Source organism: Rhinatrema bivittatum, chromosome 4 (genome assembly GCF_901001135.1).
Source record: "Rhinatrema bivittatum chromosome 4, aRhiBiv1.1, whole genome shotgun sequence".
Classification (NCBI taxonomy): domain Eukaryota; kingdom Metazoa; phylum Chordata; class Amphibia; order Gymnophiona; family Rhinatrematidae; genus Rhinatrema; species Rhinatrema bivittatum.
In genome coordinates this window covers 252,054,221-252,069,390 of record NC_042618.1, presented here as the reverse complement: position 1 = coordinate 252,069,390, position 15,170 = coordinate 252,054,221, and the positions used below count along the sequence as shown (strand labels likewise).

General features: G+C 41.0%; 1 protein-coding gene across 6 annotated transcripts in view; it reads right to left on the bottom strand.

Annotated features, from left to right (window-relative positions):
- The window catches only part of DNM1L (dynamin 1 like), a 162,211-nt gene that overhangs the window by 83,691 nt on the left and 63,350 nt on the right, over positions 1 to 15,170 (bottom strand). For all 6 annotated transcript variants that reach the window (XM_029600030.1, XM_029600031.1, XM_029600032.1 and 3 more), the window contains one exon: positions 8,383 to 8,454. In XM_029600030.1, coding sequence (XP_029455890.1) covers positions 8,383 to 8,454 — 72 coding nt within the window. The remainder of the gene's footprint in view (positions 1 to 8,382; positions 8,455 to 15,170) is intronic.

The window sequence follows — 15,170 nt, the reverse complement described above, 5'->3', positions numbered from 1 at the left end:
CCCGAGGTAGTTGCACTTAATACCTTTGCCCTATTCTTAGTCACCGAACACTACACCAGCAAGCATTAGGCTTGCCGGTCAATCCACCTTGCCTATATACTGTGTTAAACCCAGTTCTTTGTATCCAAGTTTGAACACCCTGGTTTAATGTAAGACATTCTCATGTCATGGTTATTGTTGGAATGTAAACCGACGTGACTGGTAACTCTGTTACTTGAATATCGGTATATAAAAGTGCTAAATAAATAAATAAATAGGAGGAGAAATCAAGTCCAAAGCACGACACACAGCATTACATCTATAACTGTAAAGCTAAGAAAAATTACATTTTCAAATCACTTTGTCTTGGTCAGGTGGTTTTGTTTTAATTCATAATATGGGAATGGAATAAATATTTGGTACAGTAGCATAAATGTGGAACTTTAGGCAGACTGAGCAGTAAGAATCTTGAGAAACTGCATTAATCCTCAGGTTTAGCAAGATATACGAAGGATCAACTTTTCAGTAAAGCATATGCCAAAATTGTGGCAATGGTAAACTTTATTATTGGAAAAGTGGTTTGGTTTTTTTTGTTTTGTTTTTTTTTTTTTAATTTGACCACAACTTACAAACAAGAAAAACAATGGGGGAGGGGGGAGCCAACTTTTTATACTCGAGGGTTCTTTCGTACATTCCTTGATGTTTCCCTGGCCTGCAGACTCTCAAAATTGACACCTGTTAATCACGGTGGTCCTTCTGTCCATGCACTAGCTTCTATAGTACTGGGTGTAATCACGAACAACTGTCAGGAGAAAGGGTTAATTATGATCTCATAAAAGCTGGTGTAATTTTGTAATGAACAAAACATCCTATTTAGTCCATGGGGTTTCCTCATGTGCAGTGATGTGAGGAAGGACAAGTGTAGAATTTCCCATTTTGATAGTGCAAATTGTTCTGTATATTCTTTAGGTGGAGATGGTTGTGCAAATGGGTCCTCACCTGACCCAATTAATTATGAGCAATCTCTTATGTCAAATTTAAAATAAACGTTATTGTACCTAGAATCCTGCAATTGGTTATTCTCTTAGTCATCCCTCTGTTCCTCTTTGGGAGATGATCTCTCAAACCATCAGATCAGATTTCTTTTTTAAAAAAACCAACATTGGCCATAGAATATCAGCTAGTGAATGTTGCCTTTCATGTTTTCTTGCATTCTGGAAACCACGTGGCTAATGTGGCCATTTTAGTTCCATTTTTCAGCTTTGTAGGCCTACAGCAGTGGTCCATGTACCCCTGGGGGTACTTGGAAGCCTGTCAGAAGGTACACAGCCTATCCATGGCTGCCTCATGAGAGAGGGGAGCCCAAACTGCAAGCCAGCGTGCAGGAAGAGCCAGCCTCATTGCTCTTTGTGATCCTCTGTCTCCAGCGAGTTGTACTATCTAAAATATACTATATACTAATTTAGGGATTTTTTTTTAATGTGGGGAAAATAAGGTGTCTACTTGTAATATTCATCTCATCTCCCTAAAATGAGTAATGTAAATTTGGGCTGTCTGCCTATCCCTCCCCTGCTACAGCTTCCTCCATTTCTTCCCCAAACTTCAAATTACCACAAATTTGTCAGGAAGGGACAAAGCACCACCAGAAAGCATAAGCTATCGCAGTACTGCCAGTTTCATTGTACCTTTGTCACTAGGGGTGATTATATCAAATGAACTTAAGGAGCCAAACAAGTAGGCAAGTTGATGGCCAAAGCCAGAAAAATGCTTGGTTGCAGAGGAGGAGAGGAATAGCCAGAAAGAAAAGGTGGTGATATTGCCTCTGTATAAGTTCCTAATGAAACCTCATTTGGAGTTCTATGTAGAATTCTAGAGACAACATCTTCAAAAGGATATAAAATTAATAGAGTTGGTCCAAACACAGCTACTGAAATGATCATCAATCCATCATAAAACATACAGGAAAAGATGTAAAAGATCTGAATGTCACAAAAACAACATTCCAAAGCAGAATATCACCACCATCTATGTGGCCATTATAATAGGCACTCCCGGTATCAAACTTTCTTTGCCTTATGCATAACAACAGCCAATAGCTAACTTTTTTTTTTTTTGTTTATATTTCTTATGCAGTTTAAAACATATCTTAGTCAGAAGTAAAGAGTGAAACTGGAACTCCCCATTATTCACTTCTGACTAAGATAAGTTTTTAACTGCATAAGAAATATAAAAAAAGAAAAAAAAAAGTTTAAAGCTAACTATTGGCTGATGATTATGCCTAAGGCAAAGAAGGTTTATCCCGGGAGTGCCTATTATCATGGCCACATAGATGGCGATAATATTCTGCTTTGGAAGGCTGTTTTTCTGACTGACTACTTGTCCTTCCGTTAATGCACCTTTATATATCACTACCCTAAAGGAAAGGACAGAAAGATGAGATATGGTAGACACATTTGAATGCCCAGGGAAGTGGGCCTCTCTATGGAAAGGAAGCTCTGGAACAAGCGCTCATCGGATGAGGGTGAAAAAGGGTAGATTCAGGAATAATCTAAGGAACTATTACTTTACAGAAAGGGCGGTGGATGCATAGAAAAGCCTTCCGGTGGACGTGGTGAAGAGGAGGACAGTATCAGAATTCAAGAAAACATGGTACAAGCATATAGGATCTCTAAGGGAGAGGAAGGAACTATCATGCTGCTCAAATGATGGGCAGGATGGATGGGCCATAAGGTCTTTATCTTCTGTCATGTTCTCTGTTTCTATATTGAAAAGTGCTTGAAAAGCACTCTACACACAGTTAAGCGCTGGAATTCATTGCCAGAGGATGTGCGTAAGGCAGTTGGTGTAGCGGGGTTTATAAAAAGGTTTGGATAAGTTCCTGGAAGAGAAGACCGTAAACTGCTACTAATCAATAGGGAACAGCCATTGCTTGTTGCTGGCATTAGTAGCATATGATCTATTTAATGTCTGGTAATTAGCCATGTACTTGTGATTTGGACTGGCCAATGTTGGAGACAGGATACTGGGCTTGATGGACTCTTGGTCTGACCCAGTATGGCATTTCTTAATGTTCTTAACTTACAACCCCTGCACTCTCCTACAGTTTTAAAATCTTAAGACTGGCCCCCAAAGATCTTGAACAGTTGGATGAAAGAACAAGAAAACTCCTCCATGCCCACCAGGTATATAGAGTAAGAACCAGGGTATGCCAAGACTGTACACATTCCAAGAGCTGAAGAAGGTAATGGCCTAAGAGAAATATATTATACATATAGAACGGATATAATTAGCCTCCAGACATACCCAACAGTATCAACAGACCTAAATACCCAAAATATGCTGAGGGATGAAATTGAATGGACAAAATTAATCTTTATCCTTAAACTTGGACAAGTGCTCCAACAAATAGAAGAAATGAGTGAGAATCTACCTGCACACATGGGGAAAAAAGAGGCAAAAGAATTTGCAAAACAAAGATTCTTTAAATAATCAGACCTGCAAACAAGGGAAAACAATTGGCAAAAACGTAAATACAATGGGAAATACAAAGAGTTACTTGAACAATCACATGTAGATCAAAACGTGACATAGGAGAGGTGAACTTAAAAATAAAAAATGAGGGAATGATAATTGCAGCACAGGATACCAGATTATGGACAAGATGGTTCAAAGCCTGCATAGAAAAACTCAATAAAACAGAACATAAGAACTGCCATACAGGTTCAGACCAAGGGTCTTAGGCCAGTGTCCTATTTCTAACAGTGGCCAATCCAGGTCAAAAGTACGTGACAGGATCCCAAATAGTAGATAGATACCATACCCCTCTTTCCACAAGTTTGCTAGTTTTGCTCTGTTTCTGAGCTATGTTTTAAACACTGTTCCTTGTAAAGGCTCTGCCTACATATCTTTGTTTGTAAGTTATCTGTAAACCGGCACGATGTGCAAATGGTTGCCGGTATATAAAATTAAATAAATAAATAAATAAATAAATGTTGCTTACTCCCAGGTATAAGCAGTAGCTTTCCTCAAGTCTACCTGGTTAATAAAATTTTATAGACTTTTCCTCCAGGAACTTGACCAAACCTGTAGAACAACATTAGGAACAGTTTCATATCTCATCACTGGAGCTGACATGTCAGCAGAAGGCCTATATACAGAAAGTAACATATAAGGTGGCATGGCTGATTACTGAGAACTATGTGAACACTAATATCACTGTAGATACACTCTAGGTCTCCATCAGATGGCCCTGGTCCAATGCTGGGGTTAGAAAGTTAGGAGAAGGGCAGACCATTCTGAACACCACTCTCCTCTGAGGTTTGCCGGAGCGCTAAGCTCCTGTGTGAATAAGGGATGAGGAGAAGGAGTAATGTAGCTTTTTTTTTGTGTTATGAGTTGGAGAGTAAGGATCTGTTAATGGTTCTCTGTTATTCTGGTTGGGTCCTCCAACTTAACCACGGTTAAAAAAGGTTTTTCCTGATCAGGCACCCTATGCCAGGAAGATTCTGCCTAGATCCTGGACTGAAACTGTTTGAAGTTTTCTTTGGGAATTTGATTTTGTTTCTCTGAGTAGCCCCTGGTCAGAGAAGGAAGGGACAGAGGTGACTTACTTCATTAGAGAGACAGGTTTCTTTTTTTACCTTTTTGATTTTCTGAACAAATCCAATTTCAGTGTTTTTCCTGATTTGAAGCAGAAAATGTTTGAGCCCCCCTTTCTTGCCCAGAGGTTGGGGAAAGTGAAAAACTATTTTCTCAGTCTGTGACCTTTCATCCAGAGAGGTTCAGCAGCAGAGCAGAGATAACAGGAGTGGGGAGTGTGGGAAATATATGGAGACCCCCACTGGAGTGTTTGCCCTGACTACAGGAAAGAGACTGGGTTTGTGAAACAGCTGGAGACCCTCTGGACCTCTAGGTACTATTTAGGGTAAGGGTTTCCGCCATAATTAGGATACTCCACCCACCTGGGACATTTATCTTTCCTCTCCCTGGAAGATAAGATGATCTCAGGGTCCTATATGAGGTCAATTCCACAAAGTGAAAGATTTAAGCCAGTGGGACTCAGGTTGTATGGAAACACATATTCATGGCCTTTTAGCATTTTTGGTCAATCAAGGTAAACTTTAATTTGGAACACCCACCAATGAGTCCAGACTTATTTCTAGGTTGCTGGCTCCAAAGAGCTGATAACATACAGGAAAGGGCTTCCACCTTCATTCTGGGCCTTGAATGATATCCTTCCCCCATTAGAAAAGAACTGGTAACTGTAAAGTTGGGACTTAGCCCCGGGATTTATTGTAGCCCAAGCAAAGTTTAGCAATCACCCTGAATTGGCGTTACATTACTGTATAAACAAAAATACCAGATCACAACTCTGATAGAATTGTAGAGAATGCTCATATCTTTTATTATTTTTTCTGTTACGATGTAATGTCTTGTTTAATTAAAAATTGCATAAATACAAAATTAAAAAAAAAAGAATTGTAGAGAATGAAGAAGTGATCACTTGGGACATTCTTATTCCGACTGATAAATAGCTTGATGCAAGAAAATCGGACATTTTGATAATGAAGAAAACCAAAAGAAAGGCATTGCTAACAGAAGTGTCAGCACCAATTGAAAACTCTGCACAATATAAGAAGAGAGAGGAGATCATTAAATATCAAGAGAATAAATCAGACCCAAAAAAATATGGTAGAAAGATATCAAAACAGTCCCAATTGTACTGGGCACCACCAACTAGATTCAAAATTTTCAAAGCACACCTTGAAGGGTTGCCTGTACATATTATATTAAGGAGGCAGCTCTTTAGAAGCTGATTATATCCAATATTACCTGGCTTATTTTATTTATTTATTTATTTTTAATTTTTATATACCGGAATTCCTGTATGCAATACAAATCAATCCGGTTTACAAGTAACGAAAGGTTGCCCTGGTCTGGGAGGTTAGACTGGGGTTTTTTACATAGAACATTGAACAATAACAATCAACCATTGAACATAATTACAAGGAACAGTGAAAGTAACAATAGTATTTAACAAATAAATAATATTATTATAAAATTAACATTATTCGTGTTTTTAGCTGAGTGTGTGTGTTCGCATTTTAAAAGGAACTTTAGTTGCGTATATAGTCTGCAAGTAATCGGTTAAATAATATAATAAGAAAAGGATGACTGTTAAATAGACTTATAATAGAGGTTCATTCCTATCATGGTATACACAAAGCTAACTCGTCTGGAAACATTCCCCCTAGCAGTGATTATGGATAATGCACTGGTTAACTGCCCTATAAGTCTCCTTCCTCATCATCACCGGCTCTGTTGACACTCAAAGAGAAATTTACAAACAAATCAGGCCTTAAATAAAAGAAAAGAGTTTTAAGAATGCATTATTTTGCCTTTCATAAAGGGAACAACAAATTTTCTGGTTGGTTATGTAAATGTCTTGATCTTGACAGTGTTTTTACTGTGGCTGTATATTGATGTATAAAAGTGAGTCTTATGTACTATTGGATCTTGATTGCATCCTTAATGAAAGATAACTCAATTTTGCATCATAAAATGGAAAATTTGGCTAACTATTCTAGAAGGTTAAATGTATGCTTTACCAGTTTTCTTAACTGTCCTGTAATTTCAGCTAGTGAGATGCTTAATAGATTCTATTTGGATTTTTTTGAAAGACTCTGTACATATAAGTTGCAAAAGTTTTCTATCTACCTGACTGGGAGCAAGTGGCCACAATGGAGGGGGAACCAGATAATATCCCAACACTAGCTAGGGAGTTTAATGTAAGGGCTTTTTTGGAACAAACTCAGAATGATATGTTAGAAACTGCAGTTCTTGTGGTCACTTACTTTCAAGAGTCAGATAAACAATTAACCTTGAGACTATTTTTTCCTAATAGGGTGGCAGTATTTATGGGTAAGAAAATTGCTATCTTTCCTGATGTTGTCAGGGAGACAAACAAAAAGGACATTTTTTTTCTTGTACTGAAACCTCAAGTGTTAGCCCTTAAGGCTCAATTTTTATCAAAATTATTGTGTAAATGTGTTATCAGGCTTGAGGAAATTAAATGTATTTTTATGACCCCCACGCAGCTAGAGAATTTCCTTAAAAACAGATCTGTGCCAGTCCTTAGCAAATAGTTTTCTCTAAATTATATTGCTTTATTTCCTTCTTTTCTGTCTCACTTTGCCCATATTGTGGGGCTGGAGGAATAGAGAAGGGAAGAAAAATGTGATGGTACCATGTGGGGGAGGAGAGGGAAGGTGATGATGATGCTAGTGGGATGGGAGGAGAGGGGAGAAAAGAGAATGTGATGATGTGGAAGTGGTTGGTGTGCCACAGCAAAGTGAAGCTTGTGCCAGATGCACCACAAAACTAAAAAGACTGGGAAGCACTACTTTATAGTAACATTGAAACATAGTAGATGAAGCTTGATAAAGACCAATTAGCTCATCCAGTCTGGCCACTTTTTTTCTGTTCTACATTGGTAAGGATAATTCTCAGCTTCCAGCTCTAGAAGCTTGATCATTTGTAGGATATTGCTCCTTATCTAAGCACTTCTTTGGTTCTCTACCATCCTGGGAGATAAGAAAATGAGGAGTGCCATGCCGAGTCACTCCAAAGGTCCATTCAGCCCAACATCCTGTATACAACAGTGACCAATCCGGGTGACATGTACTTGGCAGATCCCAAAGGGTAGAGTCATTCCTTGTTGCCCACATCCAGAGATAAGCAGTAGCTTTCCCAAGTCTACATGGCTATTCAAAAATACATACAATTTAAGTTAAAAACATCAGAATATACAGAACCACAAAAACAAGGACAAGAATAATAATTGATTCATGAAGAATAAGTCAACTGAGAGAATGCAAGAGTCTCATATCAACTCAATGACTAAGACATTAAACCTATCCCTTCGTTCAAACACCTGTAACCCTTACCTATGTACTAGTTCAATTTTTTAATATATACTAGAAAATTTCTTTGACATATCAGTGCCTGACTATGACGACCTCCTCCTCTATAATCAATCTTTGTATGTTTGTTGGAGTAAAAATTATGAACATTATTTTGTAAACCGTTGTGATCTACAAATGGAACGATGGTATATAAAAATGTCTAAATCAATCAATCAAGTAAGGTCAACCATGTAACTTCATTTCTTGTACTGTTTTTCAATTTGGTTATGCGCTTGATGTTTATTCTTGTCTCAAGCTCTCGATTATTTAATTTTGAAATTTAATAAAGAGATAATCATAAAAAAAATAAATTAGTGCCACAGCAGTAAGCTCGGCAAAATACCCCTTAGCATCTAATAAAATGCAGGACCAATCAATCTCAAAACCATTTTGGAAGAAACACAAATACAATATGATGTCCATTTGCTCTCACACTTACTTTATTGTTTCCTGAAATCCTCTCTGTTTCATTTTCAATTTCTTGTCGAATTTCATCAAAGTCTGTGTACATCTGAAACATGAAAAAGCCAAATGAAAACATCAGAAAATAAGTGATTTTTGTTTTAAAAACTTAGCCTTACTCCAATCAGATTAAACCCCCTCCCACAAATAAACCTTTGTATTTTCTTTTTCCTTCCACATGCCTAGCATTATAGGCTCCGAAGCAGCCAGACCTCAATGCATGTGTTTGTAAGAACTGCTCTTTAACTGAGGGACGGGGGGTCTCACTAACAGTAGCATGTGGCTCAAAACTCCCCACAGGATCATTAAGCAGCCCTCCTCCACAGAACTAAATCTTCAGGTCTGTTCAAGATGCAAGAAGGTTGTCAGGTTACCACTTTGTCAATGCTGCGCAGTGGTAAACGAAAACTCTTCTACTGCTCCAGTAGACAAAAAGTGTCCATGGACAGCCACAGTTTGGAGGTTTTCCCAGCAGTGAAAATGTAAAGTAAGTTTGCTTACCATGACTGGTGCTCTCCGTAGACACCAGGATGAATTAGTCATGACAAGTGGCTAACATCTGATGGTGCCCAACAGATCCTTCTCTCTCAGCATCTAGAGCTTTTGATCTACTAAGCATGCATTACTGCGCAGGCATTGCCTCATGAACCCCCTCAGTTGATTTTGGTGCTGTTTAGCTAGGTAGTTGACTCTCCAGGGAGGCAGGCAGGTATTTAGCATGGCTACTTCATCCTGCTGTCTACGAACAGCATGGTTTACAGTAAGCAAACCTGCTTTCTCATATAGAAACATAGAAATGACGGCAGAAGAAGACCAAACGGCCCATCCAGTCTGCCCAGCAAGCCTTCCACTTTATTTTTTTTTTCCTCATGCTTATCTGTTACTCTTGGCCCCCCCATCAGCAACCCCCTGGGGTTCTAGTTTCCTTCCACCCCCGCCATCGATGTAGAGAGCAGCGCTGGAGCTGCATCCAAGCGAAACATCCAGCTCAATTGGTCAGGGATAGCAACTGATGCAATAAGCAAGTTACTCCCACGCTTGTTTACCTAGCCTGTGCCATTCAGTCCTTGTTAGATGTCTGAATATAATTCCTCTTTTCTTTATTCCCCCTGCCGTTGAAGCAGTGTGTTGCGCTGGATATGTATTCCCAGTGAAGTATACGGCTTAATTGATTCAGGATTGTAACCGCCGTAACAAGCAAGCTACTCCCATAATTATTTGTTTGCCCAGACTATGTAATTCATTCCTTGTTGGTTGTTGCCTGATTATAAATCCTCTTCCTCTTTCCCCCCCCCCTGCCGCTGAAGCAGAGAGCTATGCTGGATATGCATTGAAGTGAAGTATCGGACTTATTTGGTTTGGGGTAGTAACCGCCACAACAAGCAAGCTACTCCCTGGTTTTTTTTTTTTGTGAATGCAAATCCTTTTTTTCCACATTTCCTCTTGCCGTTGAAGCATAGAGCAATGTCAGAGTTGCATTAACAGTGAGTGTGTTTATTGAAGGGTATTAATCTCCAGGTAGTAGCCATAATTCCTGCAAGCTACCCCCCCATGCCTCTTCTCTTCATTCACATCCTTTAGACTTTATGGATTCACAGTATTTATCCCACGCATCTTTGAAGTCCTTCACAGTTTTGGTCTTCACCATTTCCTCCGGAAGGGCATTCCAGGCATCCACCACCCTCTCCGTGAAGAAATACTTCCTGACATTGGCCAGGCCAATGTCCTGACATCGGCCAATGTCCTGACATCAGCCAGTCTTTTTCCGCTCCATCGACAAACAGGGATAAAGTACCCATGACTCGCAGGGTGTCCCAAGCTGAGGATTGGAGCAAAGTATTTAATGAAAAAGCAACCTGAGTTAGTGGGTGAACAGGCTTTGCAAACCTGCTTATTCAAATTTACTATCACGTTTTGAAAGAATGTCTAGAAAGTAATGGGACCTAAAGGTGTACACTAACAAAATTGCAGTTTGCAGATATTCTTGATAGGCAAGGTTTGCAGATGAACCACTGATGCAGCCATGACTCTCACTTGATGAGGCTTAACTGAGTATGTAATCTGGAGGCCAATAATGTATAACATGGTACAGTCTGCTAGCCAGTTGGATAACATACACTGGACAACTGCTATGCCCACTCAGTTAGGATTGTAAGAGGTGAAGAGTTGCAAGCCCTAATGATGTGGCTAAGTCTTCATTCAATAGCATGCCAAGATTCTTTTAGAATCCAATCTATGAAAGGCTCTCTCACCTTCATGTGCATGTGGCTTTAGAAAGAACATGGGTATCACGATGATTTGAGTTGCAAATTCTGTGCTATGACGACCAAGTTCAGAAGGGACCCATGTGCATTCCTCATCCTTTGGTGGATGTGTCTGTCGCTAACGTTAGCTGGCTGGGAAGGCAACGGTGGGGGGGAGCAGGAAATCATCCATCCTGCAAAACATACAGATCTAACCTCCAGCAGAACTCTATTTTCATTTCCTAAGAGACATTCACCAGAGTTGTCAAAGGTTGAGTTAACTGATCCCATTGAGAGCAGAAGCTCCTTTGTAGGATGTGCATGTGGTGAGTTAGAGCAACCACACGAACTGCTGGAGAAGGCCGAAGACTTCTGTACGTAGGACCTTATCCTTACGGATGTTGACACCTAGTGCCTTACCAAACATCCAGAAATCTGGAATAAGAGAGGTCCTCAGGTAGAAACAAGTGTTCTGGAGGCTCAAATGGGGGGAGGGTGTTTCATTGATCCATCCTCTGATCCAAGGATTGAAGAGACACTGATCCAGGACAGCCATGATAAAACAGGCAACCGAGGAGGGGGATCTTGGTCACCTCGGATGAGAGCTCTTCTGCTGAATGTCCTCTCGCTGGCTGAACTCTGCTGTGAAAGAGTGGTGAGGATTCGAACCTCCTGATGGGGTATCTGATGAAATACCCTCGAGTCAACGGTAAAAGATTCTCCTCCTTGAGGGAGAAAATCTGATACCCTGGAGAAAAGAATGAATGGTACCCTCCTCGTCCTTAGCCACCAGAGGGGCAAAAACACGTTTTTACCAACTCTGCCACATCTTCCAAAGGCTGCTGCATCCTCTAGCCAGGTAGTGGATGTGGAAAATTCTCTTCAGAAACCAAGATGGAGTCTTCTTGAAATCCTCTGTCATATTTGTCTAAGAGGGTATGGGGGTGTGGTTAGAAATTTATGGCAGCACCGAGCAGATGGGATCTGGCATCTCCAGTCAAAGACCTTGCTCAAGTAGCCTCAAGGGGGAAATCACCCTTGAAATAGGGGGAGATAAGTGGAGAATATCTTCCTGCACACTTCCCATCCTCCCCGAGTCTGATGATTTGAGGATTAGCTGTGTCTGCAGTTCCGAGGCCTGGTGTGACACTTATGCTGATCTATGCTTCGAGATCCAGTGCACTGAGTGTGTCAGTTCATGCTCCAATGAATTTCTCTGGAATATTATTTATAATATTTTTAAAGGGCAAAATCACCTCTAATTAATGACTTACACTCTTGATACAATAAATTTGCTAAGAAAATTTTTGAAGGGGGAAGTGGAATGTTTCATAAAACTCTCAATGCATTACTGGCTTGTAATGCTGTGATTACTTTTTAATCTTGAACTTTCCACCTCCGACCTTAAGAATCTTTTTTTATGTGAATGAAATGTGCGCTGTGAATTTTAAGATCATAATTTATTAGAATGTGAGATGATCTTATTTATATTCAAAAATGCTCTTCTATTTAATGTCCATATCACCAACACAATACTGACTTATCTGTTCAATTTGTAATCCACCCTAGTTGGAAGTGATTTGTAGAGAACGTGTCCATTAGAGATTTTTTGGTGCATAGGATATTTTAGTTCATGCTCCAAGGCACGAGATGCTGATGCTTGATGCATCTTTGAATGATGCATTGATGCTGCTGGTGCTTCATGTGTCAATTTCACCATCTATGCCCAAGGACCTGTGCTTCTTCGACACAAAGGCTCCTAGGAATGGTGCTTCTTCTTACTTGGACTCAAGCCCTGCTGTGTGTCGACATCTGAGAATGGTGCTTTTTCTGCTTTCTTGGCCCTGACTATGTGGAGGGGCCAAATAAGCAGAAAATGAGGCAGGGTGGTTTACTCAAGGAGCTCCTGTTCAATTGAAAAATTTAAAAAACTGTGGATACCAAGAGATATCACCGAAGAAACACACAGATAGGGTACATGTCCATGCTGATACAAGGATGAAAAGAAAAACAACAACAAAATAAAAACAAAACACTGAGAGGCTCACAAGGCAATGCCCGCACAGGCGCTCCCCCATATGCTCATTAGAACAAAAGTTCTATTAGCGAAGAGGGAAAGAACTGTTCTGCGCTGTCGAATGACATCACCCATGTATGTTGGTTAATTCAGTCCTACTTGTTGACGGAGAGTACAAAGATAAATGGCTGGTTCCACAGCTTAAGTCAGAGCTCCCCAAACTTGTTGTGCTGGATCCAAGTCAGTCTTGATTCTGGATATCCACAATGAATATGCATAAGTTTGCACCCATTGGAAACCTAGTATTTGCAAATCCGTTTCATGCCAATTCATTGTGGATATCCTGAAAATCAAACTAGCTGCAGGGTCAGCAGGACAGGACTGGGAGGGCCTGACAATGAAATAGGTGTGATGAGCATCAAATTAACACTACACTAAAAACCTCATGATCTGCACTCAATCATTGCAATGCTCAATTATCTGGTGTCTAGCATCACGACTTTTTTTTTTTTTTTTTTTTTAACTGCATATGCAAGCACACACTCTCTCTTTAATGGCTTCAGATACCACATTAAGTGCTGGGAGAAGGAAGATCACTGGGACTGCTGCCAAGAAAGTTTAAACAAAAAAAAAAAGCAAAGCGGAGTGGGAGGAAGATCATTCTCAGATCGCCGACATGGACTATTCTCCACCCAGGTTGGATAATGGGGCTTTTTTTTTGTATATTTTCCCATAAAAAGATGACTGTCAGATACTGTAACTGTTGGCAAATTCTTGGGTTTTAACCGAAAAGTTACATCAAACAAAAGATACATTACATTGTAGCAAGGCACATATTCCCTCATGACCCCCAACATGATGAAACATGCCCCCTTGCTCCTCAAAGGCTGGGGGAGAAGTCTCCCCTGAGCTAGAACAAATCAGCAGAGCTCTGGAGTCTATGGCAGTTGTCTTCTCTTCCCCAGGAGAGTGGTGAAGAGGTGGGGGAAGGAGGAAAGGGCAGGCAATACCATAACACGCTAAACACAAATTACAAGGCCAGTCCACAGCCCATCACTTCCTAAACCAGATGTGCTGCCCTCTCTAGAGATCATCTGTATAATGACATTTGCTTCCACCCTGCCATCTGTCATTTCCTTCCTAATCAGAGCGTTTCTACAATGGCCGCATAACTGGATTCTATTCTAATAGGCTCTATGGCCATTTTACCACTAATGCAATACTGTGCGCTGTGGCTAGCACATGGCTTAACACACGATTGGACGCGCGTTTTGGATGTGTGTCCATAACCCCCGATGCAATACAGGGATTAGCGCATCCAAACCGCCGCTTAGCTAGTAGCGCTCAACACATGTAAATTCCATGTAGATTAAGCTATTAGCTAATACCCACCATGCAAAAAATTTCCCACGCAACCAATGCGCCCATTGCAACACGACAAATTTTATGCCAGCCCAGGGCTGGTGTAAAGGTATGCCATGCTCAAGGGCTCAGATTAAAAAAAAAAAAAGATCTTGCTTTGTGTGATTCCTCCTATTAGAATCATCACGATACTACCGTGTTTCCCCGAAAATAAGACATCCCCCAAAAATAAGACCTAGTAGGGATTTAGCCGAATTCTTAAATATAAGACCTCCCCCGAAAGTAAGACATCCCTTGTAAACAGGGGCGGATTGACCTATCGGGGGATCGGGCTTCCCCCGGTGGGCCGGTCAATCCTGTGACGTCATTTTTTATTTATTTATTTATTTTTTTAAAATAAAGTTTGCAAAGTATTAGGGGCAGATGCGAGCAGTGGTATCCGGAGGGGAGCCGATGCGCCCGGGCGCAAGGAGGCTCATGCGGCCGCTGAGCCTCCTTGCCCGAAGAAAAAGATCGCGTTCAAATGCACTGATGCTCTTCCTCCTTCCTGCCCGTGCGGCCCGGAAGTAAACGTTGCCGGAGCCGCATGGGCAGGAAGCAGAAAGAGCATCAGCGCGTGAAGAAGAGGAGCCGCTGCGGGCTGCTGCAAATCCCAAGTCGCAGCGGCCCAAGAAGAGGAAGAGGCCCGGAAGCAGGGCCGAGGAAGAGGCCCGAGAAGTTCAGGGCCGCTGCAGAGCCCATCCTGCGGCGACCCGCGAAGAGGAGGCCCAGAGGTGAGAGAGAGGCTGAGGGTCTGTAGAGGGTGCGTGCGTGTATGAGATGAGTTGAGAGATTGTGTGTGAGAGTGAGGATCTGAATGTTTGCAGAGGCAGCATGTGAGAGCCTCTGTGTGTGTGTGTGACGGTGAGAGCCTATGCTTGAGCAAGACAGCATGTGGGAGTGAGAGAGAGCCTGTGTGTGTGAGCGTCAGACACCATGTGCCAGTGAGAGACTGTGTGTGTGTGAGAGAAATGCATGTGAGAATGAGAACCTGACTGTGTTTGAGGGAAGAAGACGGAGAGAAAAGAAATACGGAAGAAAAAAGGACAATATAAAAGGAATTGACAAAAAAATAAGAAAGGGAAGGTGGAAAAAAAAAAAGCC